Source organism: Coregonus clupeaformis, unplaced genomic scaffold (assembly GCF_020615455.1).
Source record: "Coregonus clupeaformis isolate EN_2021a unplaced genomic scaffold, ASM2061545v1 scaf1845, whole genome shotgun sequence".
NCBI lineage: Eukaryota > Metazoa > Chordata > Actinopteri > Salmoniformes > Salmonidae > Coregonus > Coregonus clupeaformis.
In genome coordinates, this window is record NW_025535299.1 from 51,417 (window position 1) to 69,978 (window position 18,562).

The 18,562-nt window shown below is 45.2% G+C and overlaps 1 protein-coding gene across 1 annotated transcript in view; it reads left to right on the forward strand.

The window, feature by feature from the left end:
* The first annotated feature begins 3,143 nt into the window (after positions 1 to 3,143).
* The window catches only part of LOC121532143 (metallophosphoesterase MPPED2), a 29,335-nt gene continuing 13,916 nt past the window's right edge, over positions 3,144 to 18,562 (forward strand). Inside the window, 7 exon segments of the mRNA XM_041837887.2 lie at positions 3,144 to 3,411; positions 4,366 to 4,501; positions 4,504 to 4,544; positions 4,547 to 4,574; positions 4,577 to 4,625; positions 5,962 to 6,143; positions 8,679 to 8,904. Of these exon segments, the coding sequence (XP_041693821.2) occupies positions 4,444 to 4,501; positions 4,504 to 4,544; positions 4,547 to 4,574; positions 4,577 to 4,625; positions 5,962 to 6,143; positions 8,679 to 8,904 (584 nt within the window). The 5' untranslated portion in view covers positions 3,144 to 3,411; positions 4,366 to 4,443.

An 18,562-nucleotide genomic window follows, 5' to 3' on the forward strand; every position in this document is an offset into this window, starting at 1 on the left:
AATCGAACCTCTCGCCATTGCATTACGCTCTAATGATGCCATTCAAGGAATAATCCGGGCGGGCTCAGAGCAGAAAGTCTCGCTATATGCGGATGACCTCCTTTGTTTATCTCTAACCCTGATACCTCATTGCCACGCGCCTTATCTGTTCTTAAAAGGTTTGGATCAATCTCAGGGTACAAGCTGAATCTAGGCAAGAGTGAGCTTTTTTCCTGTAAACAAGGCTGCTTTAAAGTGCTCTTTTACAAGTTCTCAGTTTAGGATTGTCCGGGATCAATTCACCTACTTGGGAGTTAAAGTGACAAGGAAATATTCAAATCTGTTTCAGGAAAACTTGGTTGCTCTAGCAGACAGTTTGAAACAATCTTTTGCTTTTTGGAATGCGCTACCTCTTTCTCTTATCGGAAGGATTAATGTCATCAAAATGAGTGTATTGCCCAAATTTCTATATTTATTTCAATGTCTACCCATTTTTATTCCAAAATCTTTTTTTATTTCACTGGATCAAACATTCATGCATTTTATTTGGGATGGCAAGGTACCACGGATTGGTAGAAAACATTTACAGAAGCCTAAGTCATTGGGGGGTTTAGCTCTACCAAATTTTCAGACATACTATTGGGCTGCAAATTTCAGAGCCCTTCTGTACTGGCTGCAGACTGATCCTACTGGCCCTAGACCAATCTGGGTCCAGATGGAGTCTGAATCGTGTAAACCTGCTGCACTTTCTTCTGTGTTGTGCTTGCCTCTCCCAGTGTCCCTAGGCAAAAGGTGTCAACCCAATTGTAAAGCAGTCTCTTAAAATTTGGAATCAGTTCCGCTTAGCCTTTGGCCTTCGAGGCTTTTCTCTATCAGGCCCAATCAATCAGAACATTTTATTTCCTCCATCTTTGAATGATGGGGCTTTTGACATCTGGCACTCACTAGGCCTCTCCTCACTAGCCCAATTATTCTTTGATGATACATTTGCCTCTTTTGCTCAGCTACAGGAAAGGTTCAACCTCCCCCAATCCCACTTTTTCCGCTATCTCCAGACTAGGAACTTTGTCAGAGCTAACACACCTGAATTTCCCCATAGGCCTGTGAATACAGCTATAGAGAGCATCCTGGAGCTGAACAAGCTTCCTAGGGCGCAATTTCAGATGTATATGCAATCATTCATGACTTACAGAACCCTTCTTTGGTGCCTTTAAAAACTCGATGGGAAAAGGATTTGGGGGAGGAACTTGGGGAAGACACCTGGGAATCTGTGCTGCGCAGGGTGCATTCGTCCTCTTTTAGCACTAGACACCGCCTCATTCAATTCAAGGTGGTTCACCGTATCCACTGGTCTGGGGCCAGACTTGGAAGAATATTCTCTGATTTTGATCCTACCTGTGTCAGATGTAAAATTGAACCGGCCACACTGTTGCATATGTTCTGGGGCTGTCATAAACTGTCAGGTTTCTGGGAATTAATATTTAAATGTTTCTCTGATATATATAACACTGTTATAGATCCCTCTCCCCTTACAGCCCTTTTTGGAGTACTGCCCATAAGCACCCCCTGTCAAGAATCCAGTCGGACACTGTTGCTTATACAACTCTTTTAGCTAGACGGCTAATACTACAGAACTGGAAGATGGCAGCTCCCCCATCTTATAAATATTGGGTGAGAGATGTGTTGTGCTCTCTGAAACTAGAAAAAATTAAATTCAATTCACGTGGGAACCCCAAACTGTTTAATGAGGCTTGGGCTCCATTCCGGTCTTACTTTAAACAGTCCATCCTCTGATGGCATTCCTATTAAAACCAAAATAAGTCTGTATTTGACCCCCCTGTGACTTAGGGGTTGGATGAGCATTTCTCTGTGTTTTTTTCTGGGGTGGGGGTGGGGGGCATTAAGGTTGATGTGCTTATTGATTGTGACCTGCGGATGCCTTGTTCATCTCGCCCGGGCAGAGACTAAGGTGTGAGCTTGTTTTTCACGCCTACATAAAATTATCAATATTCATTTTTTATTTTAAAGCATTGTAAACTTTTTATTTTTGGTCCAGTGGATGATTGGTCTGTGGCCTTGACTGTCTGTGAGTGGGTGCATTTCTCCACCCCATCCCTTAACTGTTTACAGGAACAATGGTGAGGTGTTTGCTCTGTCCCTATTCTATAGATTGCCCTTTAACCTTTTGTAGCCTTCTGCCTGGTGTGTTTAACTTGTCTAAAGTATGGTATCTTTAAAGTTATTTTTTTTTTTATATGTATTATTTGTATTTTTTTTCTAGTTGAGTATATTATTTATATTGCTTTGTCTTGTCTGTGTGTGTGTAAAACTTAATAAACAGAGTTCTCAAAAAAGAATAAATATAACGTGGAGTAGAATTGTAAGCAACATGGTCTCAAGGCTAAGAGTGGCTTTTCTGCTTCTGTTTAATAGCAGGTTTTGTTCCTTTATTTTCTAGATTACTATACTGTCCATTTTCAGGAGCATTTTCCGCCATCAACAGATTCAACTGAGCCATGCAACCCCTCAGCGAAACCACAAATTAGTCAAAAGAGCATTGACGGTGGCATACCATCACTTGACATGGACAGACGGCGTGAAATACTCACCAGTGTGGTTGCCATGGAACTGAAGCCCTTCAGCCTATCCTCACACACTAAGATAACAGTTACAGAGGGAGAAATGGAGAGACATGATATGAGGGCTTAGAGAAATACCCATCCTTATGCACACTGCATGATTCACACAAACTCACAATGTCACACACAAACCGTCACACATACACCTACATCGAAAAGCAGCAGATATTGTTATCTATGAAGTGGTGAAGTGTGAATCGAAAGTACGGTCAAACGGAAATACATTTAAAAACTTGTAAGAATAAGGGAAGGTAACTTTTTCCTCTACAATAAGTTACAACTAAATGAAATTATCCTAACTATGAGGTAATTGCATGGAGTCAAAGGTAGTCTATGGCTATGTGAGCCCAATTGTAGGCTATCCAAAAATATAAATGGTTAAAAAATAGCTTGCTTTTAATCCTATTTACAATTGTACTAACAGTGGTCCTGGTGCAGTCCCCTCCTTGGCTCTGCGCTTCTGTAGCCTACTGTGTGCTCTCTGACCCCGGTGGCAGTCCTTTCGCAGACTCGCACCCCCTTCTCTTCTCACATCGAGGCTCCTATCTCGCTCGTTGCCTTTCTGTCGCATTTCCTCAAGAGCCAACCGAGGGTCTCCCAGGGTCGAAGGTTCTGCCCTGCTAGCCACGACCTCCACCTCTCAAGACCTCTAAATTGTCTGCGTTATCTATGGGACCGCTTTTTTGACAACATAGAGAGAGAGCTAACCCTGAACACGTATCGGCCGGAGGAACGGAACTCGCCACCCGTTTGGCAAGAAAATCGCTGGGAAAAAATAACGAGGCACAAAGCGGTGGGTTAGAGGTGGTTTGTCATTTACGAGGCATTCGGATACAGAGGTTTCTGCAGAGGCTGTAAATGTTGCTATTCGTAATATTGTAGATGCGAGAGCTTGGTTTATGTTCGTATTTTGTTCTGTAATGCAGGATAGGCCTACTATAAATGAGGAAAAACACGATCTTGTAGTATCGGGTGTAAGAGGTTCAATTTGGTCTCTTCTGTCTCTTTAGGCTGATTGGTAGAAATTGTGTGTATATATTTAAAAATCCCCTCTTCCAAATGTTGCAGTGTGAAGCCAAAATATGTTTTTATGTAAATGATCCTCTTATAGTTCAGTTTGTAGATAATCAGCTTGTTACAGTTGACTTGTAGTAAATGTGTGTCTACACTCTGTACCTCTGCTAACCTGCTAATGTTAAATTCGTCTGGGTAGTTTTATGTTTTCATTTTCACTTTCCATTGTCTTGAACAAAAATGGTGTGGTCAAACTTCACTATTATGTCATCTGGCCAATACAGCATCTACACATCGTTTGGTTACATTGTATCAATTCACTCAGTACTATTACATTTGTAAAAATAAAATAAAAATAGGCCTGGGTTATTTCAAGCCTTTTGATTGGAACACAATACATACAGCAGTTGTTTGATATGATATATTTTTTACAAACGTTACAGCATTGTTAAAGGTTTAATGTCCAAGCTTATTTTGTATCCTATCTACTGGATGTCAAATCTATTAGCACTTAATAAGACATTAGCAAGAAATATGGAAGTATATGGCCTCTTCTGATATTAGTGGTTGAATAATTGGTAAAATTCTGGACGTATTCTTGATGTTGTTTTTGAACAACACAAGTGGTTCACTTAAAGCTGTCATTTACAGCAACATATTATTTTTAATCATTCTGCTGCACAATTACTGTATTTTGACGTGTGCTCCTCTCTTTTTGTTTGCGGTGGTACAGATTGTGGCCAGTTGTCCAGAGGGCCGGTGGGTCAGAGTTAGTGAACGGGGCTGTTCTGAATGATGCCTGCTCCCTAAAATGGTTCTGGATCCTGGTAAACTAACTGCCCATGTCCCAAGCAGCAGAGCCATGGCTCACAGAACCCCCCCTCTCAGGGCAAGGTGACCATCACTGTTGACTGCAGTATAGCTCCAACCCCACACAGGCCTTCACCACTACAACATCAACCAGAGCCGCTTCCAACCACCCCATGTCCACATGTGAGTATCTATCTATCCACAGACCTGCACTGTATCTATATCCCGTTCATCTGAAGGACCATTACAGTGCACAGAGGATTGATTGATTGATGAATGGGTTCAAACAAAATGGTAAATATATGGACATCTGGCCTCATAACATCCACCACCATACCTTCTGTGTGCTCTATTCTCACCACACAATAGCTTGTCTTGAATAGATGGAGTATGACTTAAACATGTTTGGTTATCCTCAGTGCCCCGTCAAATAACCAACAGTGTGAGGTTAAAGTGTGTGAAGCAGAGGCCACCTTTCATGTTATGAACTTAACGGAGGTCAGAGGTGAGGTGGGTTTATAAGCTATTTAACAATGCTCCTTTGACCTCCGGGTCACAGCTCAATTCTAAGTAACTTCCCTATTGACTTCTAATCATTAGGATGTAATGAGTGTTGCTGTGGATGGGATGGGTGGGCCTTGGGTGGTCAGAGGGGGAGGCAGGTGGCTGACTGACTGACACACAAAACTAGCTTTTCCAGCAGAGACAAAACAAAGGTGTAAGGCAGATGTCGTCTTTATAGAAGTCAGGATTTCTGTTAACCAGTGTTTTTCACATAGTCCACGATTAACAGTTTTTTTAAATAGTGGTCTTTAAATCACATCTGCGCTCTCTTTGTCTGTTTGTCTTAGACCATGGACAGATGTCTCAGTAGAACAGCAAGGTGGACCTTGTTGTATCAGTTTAATTGTTTATTGAAGCTATCTGCCACTGCTATAGTAATCAAATTGGATGGAGAATTTTAGAACAGGACAGTGTAGAGTGTAATTAACAGAAGAAACCGAAGTCAACAGTGATAGAGATATAGGTACGGTAATTCATTAATATCTGATGGACACATGGCAGGAGTAGGGAATAATGAATAACCTCCTGGATTTTGTGATGATTTGCATTAAATCACCTTAGGCGACTCACTCAAACTGGCAGCCTAATCTATAATTTGCCAGCATGATTCCATGCATCGCAGCTGGGCAGCTGGCCTGCCCTGGCAGCCAAAAATCCCACGTGAGCTCACAATCACAGCCTGGCTCCCTCAGTCTGGCAACTCCTCCAAGGGCTCCCAACGATGAGGCAACTGTGAGACTGTATGAGGGACCTGCACTAGCTTAAAGGTTGGATGGCCAATTCCAGTTTGGTCTTCCATAGACATCTTTAGAGAAGGCTGTTTTGTTTGTTATATTATGTTCTATTGGAGGTTGCTACACGTGACTCATTGACAACCTAGGTTACATTTTCAAATGGAGGGCTGCTTTAATAATTTGACACAAACTCTGATTCTGCTGTCCGTCTTCGATGACAGGGTGGAACCCATTCCCTATGACGCCCCTAAACCCTCCGGTCACACACGTTTCGTCTGCATGTCGGACACACACTCCAGGACCGATGGGATCCAGATGCCATACGGGGATGTCCTGCTCCATACTGGGGACTTCACTGAACTTGGCCTACCCTCTGAGGTCAAGAAATTCAACGACTGGCTAGGTAAAGAGAATAACACACACTGCCGTTTTTTGCTCTCAACCCTCAGCATCAGGGCGCTTCACCGCCCTTGGCCAGACCAAAAATCATGTTGAAAAGACGTGTAAAATACATATTTTCCAGACGTTATATTTAAGTTCTGAATGAAAGGTTAAAAGACGTATTTTCCGTACGTTTAAAATACATATTTTCCAGGACGTTGAAAGGGGTCTTTTCCGGACATTGAAAAATACGTAATTTCCGGATGTTGAAATCCGGTTCATTTTCGGTTCTGAATTAAAGTTGAAAATATGTAATTTATAGATGTCTATGTTTGGGCCAAATCAAGGCTGGTCCAGACCGACCAAATCTGAACCAAACATAGACGTCTATGATTGGTTCAGATTTGGTCCGACCAAAAATCAATGTCCATGGACGTTGAAATTAAGACGGGTATAGACCGCACCAAATCTGAACCAAAAAAAGACGTCCAAATAGCATCAGTGTCAGTCCGTGCTTACTGAGGTGTAGCCTACAGTGTTGCCTGAAATGTAATTGTATGAATGCCCATCTATGTGTTAAGCCTACCGTTTGTATAACACCCTAAAAAAGATGTCCGGACAGGACCAAAAAAATACATCCAAAAGACGTTGGCTCGTGCTTACTGGGGTGTACCCTACCATGTCAGCTGCAATGGTAGGCCCACCAGGCTGTTGCATTGGCTTTATTAGACCTGGTTCCTGTGACTAATCAATTTTACTACTTAAGCTCTGAATATCAGCTACCCAACTTTATCAGGAGTTATTGTGAGCCTGTTTGCGATATGTTTACATAGCGGCAAATGCAGAAGTATTTTCATTATCGCTATGATCAGCTTGTCAAAAAATTTACGGATACAAACTTGAAGTCACTGATCATGACAATGGGGTGAAACTCCTGGACAACAGTTGTGATTGTCCATTCCATATTATCCATTTTACTTTGACCTGTCCTGTTTTTAGGATATGTTGTTTGTTAACATGACAGCACATTATTTATTTGATTGGGCGCCATTTAGATTAGGCTATTTGATTGGAGAAACCTGCATGATGTAAAAAGTGTCTGTTTCATTACATTGTCATACATTTTTTATCTCCAGCCTGTAGGCTACAGAATAGTTCACATACTCTTTCTACCATATCCTATATCTATGCATAGTCACTTTACCCCAACCTACATGTACAAACTACCTCGACTAACCTGTACCCCTGCACAATGACTCGGTACCCCATGTATATAGCCTCGTTATTGTTCAGTATTTTTTTACTTTAGTCTATTTAGTAAATATTTTCAAACTCTATTTCTTGAACTGCATTGTTGGTTAAGGGCTTGTAAGTAAGCATTTCACGGTAAGGTCTACACTTGTTGTATTCGGCGCATGTGACACATTTGATTTTATATCTGCTACATGATTTATGTTAGATCATTTTTTTGACGGAATGTGGGGGAGCGCCGCAGCGATGCGTCTCTCCGACACCACCCTGGAGAGGCGTGTGAGAATGGACAAGCAAAATATTTTGCGCCCCTGCCTTTGACAAAGTAGGCACTGTTTATCACAGGGCTGCATCAGTGCTCACCTTAAAATCCCATTTTGCCACTGGTTGAGATACATTGTCATTGTTTTTGGGCAGAATGATGTGAGGTTTTATGTGTTGTTGTTGGCAGTCTTGGTCAGTTTAGCTCAGAAAATGTCTCTCGCCAATCTGCCGCCAGAGGCCTAATCCTGCCTAATGAGCGTGCCGGCCGTGCTCAGCATACTGTACAGTAACCTCTATCTTGGCTAAAAAGCTTTTTTGCTGTAAGTTACTATACCAACAGTGTTTGGTGTAATTTGGACTTCCTTATTTAAGCAAAAACTATTCTCCTCATAAAAATGTCTGCTTTGACATTATTTAATATTTACTACTGTTAATTAATCATTTGAGATTAAGAACCCACGGAAAGGAAGAAGTAACTTTTCTTGAAGGCCACACATTAAAACACTGCCATCCTCCTTAGTTTCAAATAGATTTTAGCCTACAGCCGAGAGAAAATGGAGTTGAGCTTTCAATTTGAGCCCTATACAGAACTGCTGCGGTAATAGAAGAGGTAACCAGGACAAAGGACCTCTCTCCAAGAAAGTAAAAAGGTCAAATGAAAAAATTGAAAAATTCCCCTTTGTTGACTGAGATGTGCGTTGGCAGGGTAACTAAGGTCTTCATCTGCAGTTATTGCTCTTTTTGTAAGAGGGGAGAACAGTTCACAGTGGTCTGAGGAGGTCAAGAAGCCTTCATCTTTTCATTTGTGGCGTTTTACTTTCATGGACCATTCCCTTAACCTCTCAAAGACAACTTTCTATTCCAGTGAATGAATATTGATTCACCAACTGGGGTAGTGGTATCCCCAGAAACCCTGCTACTGGCCAAAGCTATGTAGTGTTAATATTGTCTACATGTTACTTGCCTTACGTTGAACAACAGTAACAGAAAGCTATCTATCCCATCCATATTCAACATTTCTTCCCTGCTGTCTCTCCTGCAGGGAGTCTACCTTATGAATTCAAGGTGGTGATTGCAGGAAACCATGAACTGACGTTTGACAAGGACTTCATGGCTGAGTTGGTCAAGCAGGATTACTATCGCTTTCCCTCCGTCTCCAAGCTGAGAACTGAGGACTTTGATGATGTTCAGGCCCTCCTCTCAAACTGTACTTACCTGCAGGACTCTGAGGTCACAGTCAAGGGATTCCGCATATACGGGGCACCATGGTAAGTTGCTCTCTTGTCTTGGGATAAGTATCATGACTTATTTACATGGAGTCGATAGTGTTACGCTTCAGTGACTATAGAGGCTAATCGCTGAGTGATAGACCTTTGCATAATATGGCCTCAGTGACACTGTACCTGAGTTTGCCAGGGTTGCTCACATATGCTTTTACGTACAGTAGATGTCATGACACTATTTGTGTGGCCACTCTCTTTGCTTTCTTATTAAGTCCCTGAATGAGTCTAGTTGAGTTTTTGTTAGTAGTGTGTCTCTATGGTGGATATGAAACAGTACAGACCTAGCCCATACTATTCACTGCTTCTAACTTCTAAATTCCTTATTGCTCTCTTCCATTTCCATTCCTCATTGAGGGCATTGCCTTGTGTTGTCCTGAATCCTGACAGGGACTCCATGTCTTTGATTAGACACAGAGTGCCTGAGAGAGAGACGTCTGTGGTTAGTTGGGTGTGGGTCAGTCCCAGCCATGTCCTCTCCTCCTGTGCTAGACTTGGGACATGTCCTGGCACGCTACAGGCTGCCGTGGAGACAGACATGTACTTACAGTGTACTCGGCTCCAGACTGTTATGTCATCACACACCCATATCGTCAGCCAGCCACACCGCTGTGTATGAGGCCCTGTTAACCCTTCACCCACTGCTTCTCTAGTTTCCCTCCGTACTACTGGGTCAGTGAGGGGACGACTGCTGAATGACTGATCTCTGATTGGATTAGGAAGTCAGACTGAGGTGTTTCCTAGAGATTGTTAAGAGAAGAGCGTTTCGCTGTAGGCCTATCGCATGATGCTTTGATAAGTTTTAGAATGCTGTGTCTGCTACATAGTTTCTATATTTATTCTTGTGAGACACTTTTTCAAAAGGGGATATTGACCTTTTAAGAGGGTATGTATAGAGCTAACCGAATGTAATCTCCATCCCTAGTATTGCTTTAGTATTCTCCCCCAGTAGGATGGACAGGGACTGGCAGGCTGGCTAGCTGTACAGAGGCCCTGACTAGAGATAGTCGAGGCCAGAGCAGTGGAATCAGGCCATGGTGTGTCAGTCTGACTGACCCCCGTCTGGCCTCCACAACTCCCTGCTGGCTGACACACACACACACACACACACACACACACACACACACACACACACACACACACACACACACACACACACACACACACCAACCTCCTTTCACAGGCCCTCTCTCCTCCAATCCCAGATCTAATAATGTTATGTGAACCACACTGTGAACCACACCCATCTGCCCGTGTTGTTCTTCATCAGTCGCTGGACGTGTGGTCTGGGAGAGAGAGAGGGGTCAGGGGGCTTTTGTCTCCTCAAGTCCCAGCTGAATAGGTATGACTACCCTGACAATGACAGTCTGACCGGGTGTAACGTTAGATGATGATGACAGTGAGATCATTGGTATTTTAGGTCTTCATACCTTAACCTGGCTCAGTCACTATTATATTATATTTGCGTCCTGAGCCCAACTCATTCTCAGGGGTTAACCCTCCCGTCTTGAGGAGGGAACTCTTCTACCATGATTTAATCATATATTTGCCACTTCAAAGACGCTGGATCTCCTGGTGATAATGGAATGTTTCTCACATTGCAGGCAGAGAGGGAAGCGCAACAATGAGGGCAGAAACATGGCGTTTCAGTCACAGAGTAGTGCTGAATCAAGTGATTATCTTGGCAGGGGGACATGAAGGGGAGAGAACCAACCACCAAGATGCATGATGGGAGGTCTGAGGAGGTGTGTGGTAGAGCTCTGGGGTCGTCGTTACGGGGCGATTTTCCAGATCTCTGAGCCTCTCCTGCAGGAAGTGGCCTTTGTTCTGACACATCCTGGTTCTTTTGTTGGAGCGTATGGATCAAACCCTGGGCCTGACCCCGCGCCCCTTTAGGGACAGCACTCCCAGCAGGCCACGGTAACCCTTGTCACCTCAGAGCCTAGTGATCAGAGGTCATTTCTACCGCCCACAAAGAGATCAGCCAGGCTTGACACACACTGCAGGCCTGGTCTGAGTCAAGACTGACTGACACCGTCTGAATGAATCGCTTTTTGGGGGTGATTGTCAAAGCCAGAAGTTCAAGACCTTGGCTTCTAGATACTTCTGATAGCATTGCAACAGACTTTAGCCAGATAGCATGTCTTTCTGCAGAATTAAGCCTCAAATTTACATGTAATGTTCCGTATCTCCTAGTAGAATTGAATAGCTAATACCTCATCCTTTCATGGCAGATATACAGTACCATGAGCACACCTAGTAGCCATCTCAAATAAAATGTTATGTCACATGCTTCGTAAACAACAAGTGTAGACTAACAGTGAAATGCTTTCTTGCGGGCCCTTGCCAACAATGGAGAGAAATTTAAATTAAATAAAAACACGAGGAATAAATACACAGTGAGTAACGATAACTTGGCTATATACACAGGGTACCAGTACCAAGTCGATGTGCAGGGGTACGAGGTAATTGAGGTAGAATGGGTGTAGTTTCCACGACTAGCTCCTTTGTCTTGCTGACGTTGACGGAGAGGTTGTTGTCCTGGCACCATACTGCCAGGTCTCTGACCTCCTCCCTATAGGCTGCCTCGTCGTCTGTGATCAGTCCTACCACCGTTGTGTCATCAGCGAACTTGATGATGGTGTTGGTCGTGGGTGAACAGGGAGTACAGGAGGGGACTAAGCACGCACCCCTAAGGGACCCCCTGTGTTGAGGGTCAGCATGGCGGATGTGTTGTTGCCTACCCTCGGCCCATCAGCATGTCCAGGATCCAGTTGCAGAGGGAGGGGTTCAGTCACAGGGTCTTGAGCTTAGTGATGAGCTTGGAGGGCACTATGGTGTTGAACGCTGAGCTGTAGTCAATGAACAGCATTCTCACATAAGTGTTCCATCTATGTGTGTGACAGAGGTTAGCTCAGGGCAGGGGGAGGAGTTATACTATAGACAGCATGGTTAGCTCAGAGCAGGGGGAGGTGTTATACTATAGACAACATGGTTAGCTCAGAGCAGGGGGAGGTGTTATACTATAGACAGCATGGTTAGCTCAGAGCTGGGGGAGGTGTTATACTATAGACAGCATGGTTAGCTCAGAGCAGGGGGGGTGTTATACTATAGACAGCATGGTTAGCTCAGAGCAGGGGGAGGTGTTATACTATAGACAGCATGGTTAGCTCAGAGCAGGGGGAGGTGTTATACTATAGACAGCATGGTTAGCTCAGAGCAGGGGGAGGTGTTATACTATAGGCAGCATGGTTAGCTCAGAGCAGGGGGAGGTGTTATACTATAGACAGCATGGTTAGCTCAGAGCAGGGGGAGGTGTTATACTATAGACAGCATGGTTAGCTCAGAGCAGGGGAAGGTGTTATACTATAGACAGCATGGTTAGCTCAGAGCAGGGGAGGTGTTATACTATAGACAGCATGGTTAGCTCAGAGCAGGGGGAGGTGTTATACTATAGGCAGCATGGTTAGCTCCAGAGCAGGGGGAGGTGTTATACTATAGACAGCATGGTTAGCTCAGAGCAGGGGGAGGTGTTATACTATAGACAGCATGGTTAGCTCAGAGCAGGGGGAAGGTGTTATACTATAGACAGCATGGTTAGCTCAGAGCAGGGGAGGTGTTATACTATAGACAGCATGGTTAGCTCAGAGCAGGGGGAGGTGTTATACTATAGGCAGCATGGTTAGCTCAGAGCAGGGGGAGGTGTTATACTATAGACAGCATGGTTAGCTCAGAGCAGGGGGAGGTGTTATACTATAGACAGCATGGTTAGCTCAGAGCAGGGGAAGGTGTTATACTATAGACAGCATGGTTAGCTCAGAGCAGGGGGAGGTGTTATACTATAGACAGCATGGTTAGCTCAGAGCAGGGGGAGGTGTTATACTATAGACAGCATGGTTAGCTCAGAGCAGGGGAAGGTGTTATACTATAGACAGCATGGTTAGCTCAGAGTAGGGGAAGGTGTTATACTATAGACGGCATGGTTAGCTCAGAGCAGGGGGAGGTGTTATACTATAGACAGCATGGTTAGCTCAGAGCAGGGGAAGGTGTTATACTATAGACAGCATGGTGGCAGTCTGAGTCTGGTTTTAGAAAATCAAAGAGTTCCTCTAATCCTCTTATGGTGGCGGACAAACACTGGTCATGTGACCTTTTGGGTTTACATTGGATGAGAACCCGCCAGGCAGACCCACAAAGAAAGTGTGACTCTCTGTTGCCATGGAAACCATAGCACAGTCGTCTGTGTGTGTGTGTGTGTGTCAGTGAGGACAGCATAGCTCTGATCCTGCATTTCCACCAGTCTCTCTCATGGACACCCATGCTGGGCTGATAATGTACTTTATTGACTGGTAGACTGGCCATGGTCTCACTGTCATGTGCGGCTTTGATTTTCTGTCTGTCTGTTTGTGTAGCAGATAGATGGGAATGGAAAGCTGCCTGACTAATCGCCAACAATGTGAGAGCTTAGCCTCAAATAAACCGCCTGTTTATGGAAATAAATAAGGCCATTTATGACTCTGAAATGAGGTTCTAACTCCCTAGGTAAGGGCTCCAGTTTCAGCATTACTTGGTGGAAATTCCTACTATCGCTCAATGTGTAAAAACCCTCCGTCTCGTCACAACAACTTGGGACTGATCTCAAGTCAGAGGTAGAATCCCAAATCACTCCCTGCCACTCGGCCCTCCATTTGCACGTTTACGCGCACTTCGACCATATGCACTAGTGTCCCAAAGCTGAGGGTAGGGGCTAATTAGACCCTTGAATAGCCGCTTCAGAGCGAAGTGCTTTCCCGACACGCACCGCGATATGTTTGGAGTTTGCGCAAATTGATACAAAGGAATGGAGAGGCGTGCCTAATTATAAACTCAGCAAAAAAAGAAACATCCCTTTTTCAGGACCCTGTCTTTCAAAGATAATTCGTACAAATCCAAATGACTTCACAGATCTTCATTGTAAAGGGTTTGAACACTGTTTCCCATGCTTGTTCAATGAACCATAAACAATTAATGAACATGCACCTGTGGAACGGTCGTTAAGACACTAACAGCTTACAGACGGTAGGCAATTAAGGTCACAGTTATGAAAACTTAGGACACTAAAGAGGCCTTTCTACTGACTGAAAAACACCAAAAGAAAGATGCCCAGGGTCCCTGCTCATCTGCGTGAACGATGCCATAGACATGCTGCAAGGAGGCATTAGGACTTAAGATGTGGCCAGGGCAATAAATTGCAATGTCCGTACTAAGACAGCACTACAGGGAGACAGGACAGACAGCTGATCGTCCTCACAGTGGCAGACCACGTGTAACAACACCTGCACAGGATCGGTACATCCGAACATCACACCCGAGGGACAGGTACAGGATGGCAACAACAACTGCCCGAGTTACACGCAGGAACGCACAATCCCTCCATCAGTGCTCAGACTGTCCGCAATAAACTGAGAGAGGCTGGACTGAGGGCTTGTAGGCCTGTTGTAAGGCAGGTCCTCACCAGACATCACGGCAACAACATCGCCTATGGGCACAAACCTACCGTCGCTGGACTAGACAGGACTGGCAAAAGTGCTCTTCACTGACGAGTCGCGGTTTTGTCTCACCAGGGGTGATGGTCGGAGTTACGTTCAGCGTCGAAGGAATGAGTGTTACACCGAGGCCTGTACTCTGGAGCGGGATCGATTTGGAGGTGGAGGGTCCGTCATGGTCTGGGGCGGTGTGTCACAGCATCATCGGACTGAGCTTGTTGTCATTGCAGGCAATCTCAACACTGCGTTACAGGATAGACATCCTCCTTCCTGCAGGCTAATCCTGACATGACCCTCCAGCATGACAATTCCACCAGCCATACTGCTCGTTCTGTGCGTGATTTCTGCGAGACAGGAATGTCGGTGTTCTGCCATGGCCAGCTAAGAGCCCGGATCTCAATCCCATTGAGCATGTCTGAGACCTGTTGGATCGGAGGGTGAGGGCTAGGGCCATTCCCCTCAGAAATGTCCGGGAACTTGCAGGTGCCTTGGTGGAAGAGTGGGGTAACATCTCACAGCAAGAACTGGCAAATCTGGTGCAGTCCATGAGGGAGGAGATGCACTGCAGTACTTAATGCAGCTGGTGGCCACGCCAGATACTGACTGTTACTGACTGTTACCCCCCTTTTATTCAGGGACACATTATTACATTTCTGTTAGTCACATGTCTGTGGAACTTGTTCAGTTTATGTCTCAGTTGTTGAATCTTTGTTATGTTCATACAAATATTTAAACATGTTAGGTTTGCTGAAAATAAAAGAGAGAGAGAGTTGAGTTGACACAGAGAGTTGACAGAGAAACGCAGTTGACAGAGAGATGACGTTTCTTTCTTTGCTGAGTTTTATGTCATGTGCAGTCTGATTTCGGGACTTATCACATGTAACATGAAATACCTCCCAAATGAAATGTTTAACTGTTACTGAGGTTTACATCTTGTAAAACTATGGGGATTTGTTAATTAGAATTTCATGTTTGTTTTATTATTTAAAAAGTTGAACATGAATTGGCGTCATTCAAGTCACGAGTGTGTCCCGAAGTTGATGGGTTTTATTGATCCCCTCACCACCTCTCTGGAAGTCACCCTGTGAGTTTTAGTCAGCAACAACATGTGTCAACGAGTTGGTAGGGGTGAGAGAGTGTCTTCCAACAGTCAGCACAATATTGTGCATGTTACTTTCAGTCTAGTCTATGTGTATTACCTTGTTTTTTTTTGGTTAGCAGCGGTTTTGTGTGTCCATCCGTCCAGTACTGATTGGACTGTTCCAACTGTCCCCATAGGATCCACCACTTCAGAGGAAGAAGCTGTATTGTGAGAGAGAGCCTGGGGACACCTGCTCTGCTCTACCCTGCTCTACTCTACCCTGCTCTACTCTACTCTACCCTGCTCTACTCTACCCTGCTCTACTCTACTCTACCCTGCTCTACTCTACCCTGCTCTACTCTACTCTACCCTGCTCTACTCTACCCTGCTCTACTCTACCCTGCTCTACTCTACTCTACCCTGCTCTACCCTAACGTGCTCTACCCTGCTCTACTCTACCCTGCTCTACTCTACCCTGCTCTACTCTACTCTACCCTTCTCTACTCTACTCTACCCTGCTCTACTCTACCCTGCTCTACTCTACTCTACCCTGCTCTACTCTACCCTGCTCTACTCTACCCTGCTCTACTCTACTCCCACCCCTGCTCTACTCTACCCTGCTCTCACTCTACCCTGCTCTACTCTACCCTGCTCTACCCTAACGTGCTCTACCCTGCTCTACTCTACCCTGCTCCACTCTACCCTGCTCTACCCTAACGTGCTCTACCCTGCTCTACTCTACCCTGCTCTACTCTACACCCTGCTCTACTCTACCCTGCTCTACTCTGCTCTACCCTAACGTGCTCCTACCCTGCTCTCACTCTACTCTACCCTGCTCTACCTCTACTCTACCCTGCTCTACTCTGCTCTACCCTAACGTGCTCTACCCTGCTCTACTCTACCCTGCTCTCACTCTACCCTGCTCTACTCTACCCTGCTCTACTCTGCTCTACCCTGCTCTACCCCTACTCTGCTATGCTCTACCTTACCCTGCTCTGCTCTACTCTACCCTACCCAACCCTGCTCTATCCTACCCTGCTCGGTTCCTACTCTGCTGTGCCCTACAGGCCCCTGCGAGGCCTTACCTGCTGAGTGCTGACATCATTGATTGTAAAGTGACCTTTGGCCCGGAGGTGCAAACTGCACGTCAGCGTTAATTAGCTGCTCATGTCGACAGCGCTACACTCCTCAGATCTCTCAGCACTGCCCTGCTCTGGCCCCAGCTCTGACTTACTGCAGCACAGTGCTGGAGGCTTTCACACTCACCCAGCATTAGGCAGGCAGGCAGGCAGGCCAAACTGGGGCACAGGCTGCCATGAAGGGGGCAGGCAAGGGGAAAGGGGGGAGGAGGAGGGGGGGGGGGGTCAGACAGAAGAGTGGGTCAGACATACAATAAGCACAGCCCAGGCAGGGAGAGGTAGAGGGGGGAGAGGTTGAGATTAGGAGTGGGATGAACACACTCAGAGGAGGAGATGCCTGCCCTCTATTCAGAGGATTACCATTTTGGATGAGCTCCAGCCTACCACAAGGCCACAGTGTATTCAGAAGGCTAGGCCTTTTGACCTATCTTTGGCAGGTTGAATAATGATCAGGGTTTTATCTGGTTTAAATGTTTGTTCACCACCAAACCCCCCCAAAAAGAAAAAATCAGCAAAACCTTCTTTACATTTTTTTTTTAGATGATTAAATTGTCAAATGTAATGGCCAAGCCTATCAAATTGCTTATGTCACAGTAATAACTAGCTATAACAACCACTACGCCTGTGGTTCTGTCTATATCACTGTTGTCAGGTCGAAAATCCCACCGCTTACACCCATTACTCCACGCAATTTGTTTCCCGTGAACCTGCCCTCCTCAGTCCCTGTATGTGTCAGTCAGGGGTAAGAGGCCTTGCTATTACCCCACCACCACTACCCACGAGCCAGCCGGAGCTTGTTACCCCAACATCATCATCATCCATACAGCTTATTACAGGACATCACAAGTGCTTTAATGAGCCTCTGTCTAGCACCACCATGTAATGACCTGTGAAATAACCAACCAGAGCGGTGCCCTTTACCAGGATGAATATTAAGTGACTAATTTGACTAACCAGAGTCATCCAGAGCCATCTCTGGAGAAGAGACCCTGGATGAGATGACTGATGTGGTGTGTACAGCCCTCTGTACTGTGTATAGCAGGGATCATCAACTAGATTCAGACGCTGGACGATTTTTTGTTGTTGTTGTCGGGGGACTGCAAATTGACCACAAGAAGCCCAAACAGATATAATGTTTGACTAAAACATAATCATTTCAAACCTTGCTTACGTTTGTGTGAATACTTGGGAACATATTTATTCAATTCAAAACACTTGGAGCTGATTTCTGGTGTTTTTACAGTCTTTATGTCCAACAATGAAGATAAAAAAGAGTTTTGGTTGAGAAAACTTTGGGGGGCCAAATGAAACCACTGACAGCGGGCTGTCAGTTAGGGAACCCTGGTGTATAGCCTACTGATGATCACTCCCAGGCTGGAATGAATGAATGAATGAATGAATGCTGATCTTGACATTGACACTGAGGAAGGATGCTTTTGAAGAGTAGCTTCTCAGTAGTGTTGAGTGGGTGATTGGACCAGTGCAGTGTCACAACAAGCCTGGCTGAGTACACGGCACAGTGATGTGTAAGGTGACGTGTCTGCCAGAAGCTAATACATCTGTCCAGGCCAGGGCACAGCAGAATGCAGCATTTGTGACTGAGTCCACGTGTTTCCTTGGTAGTGTTGCAGCCCATGGCATTACAGACAGACTGGAGAGACAGGAAACCCCCAGGCCCATCATTTCCCTCTCAGTACTACCTCTGCTGCAGCAGAGAGTTGTTCAACATTACAGCCTGACATAGTACTGTACTACCCCCACATAGTCCTGACTGAGGTGATTCATATTTGAAGATTCCTGTAGCCCCTTTTAGATTGGAGAAACTTGAGGGACTCGCAGGGCAGTGCGTTGGAGTAGCTGACCTGGCCCCTTTCATTAATAACCTGAAGCTAGGGGTGCGG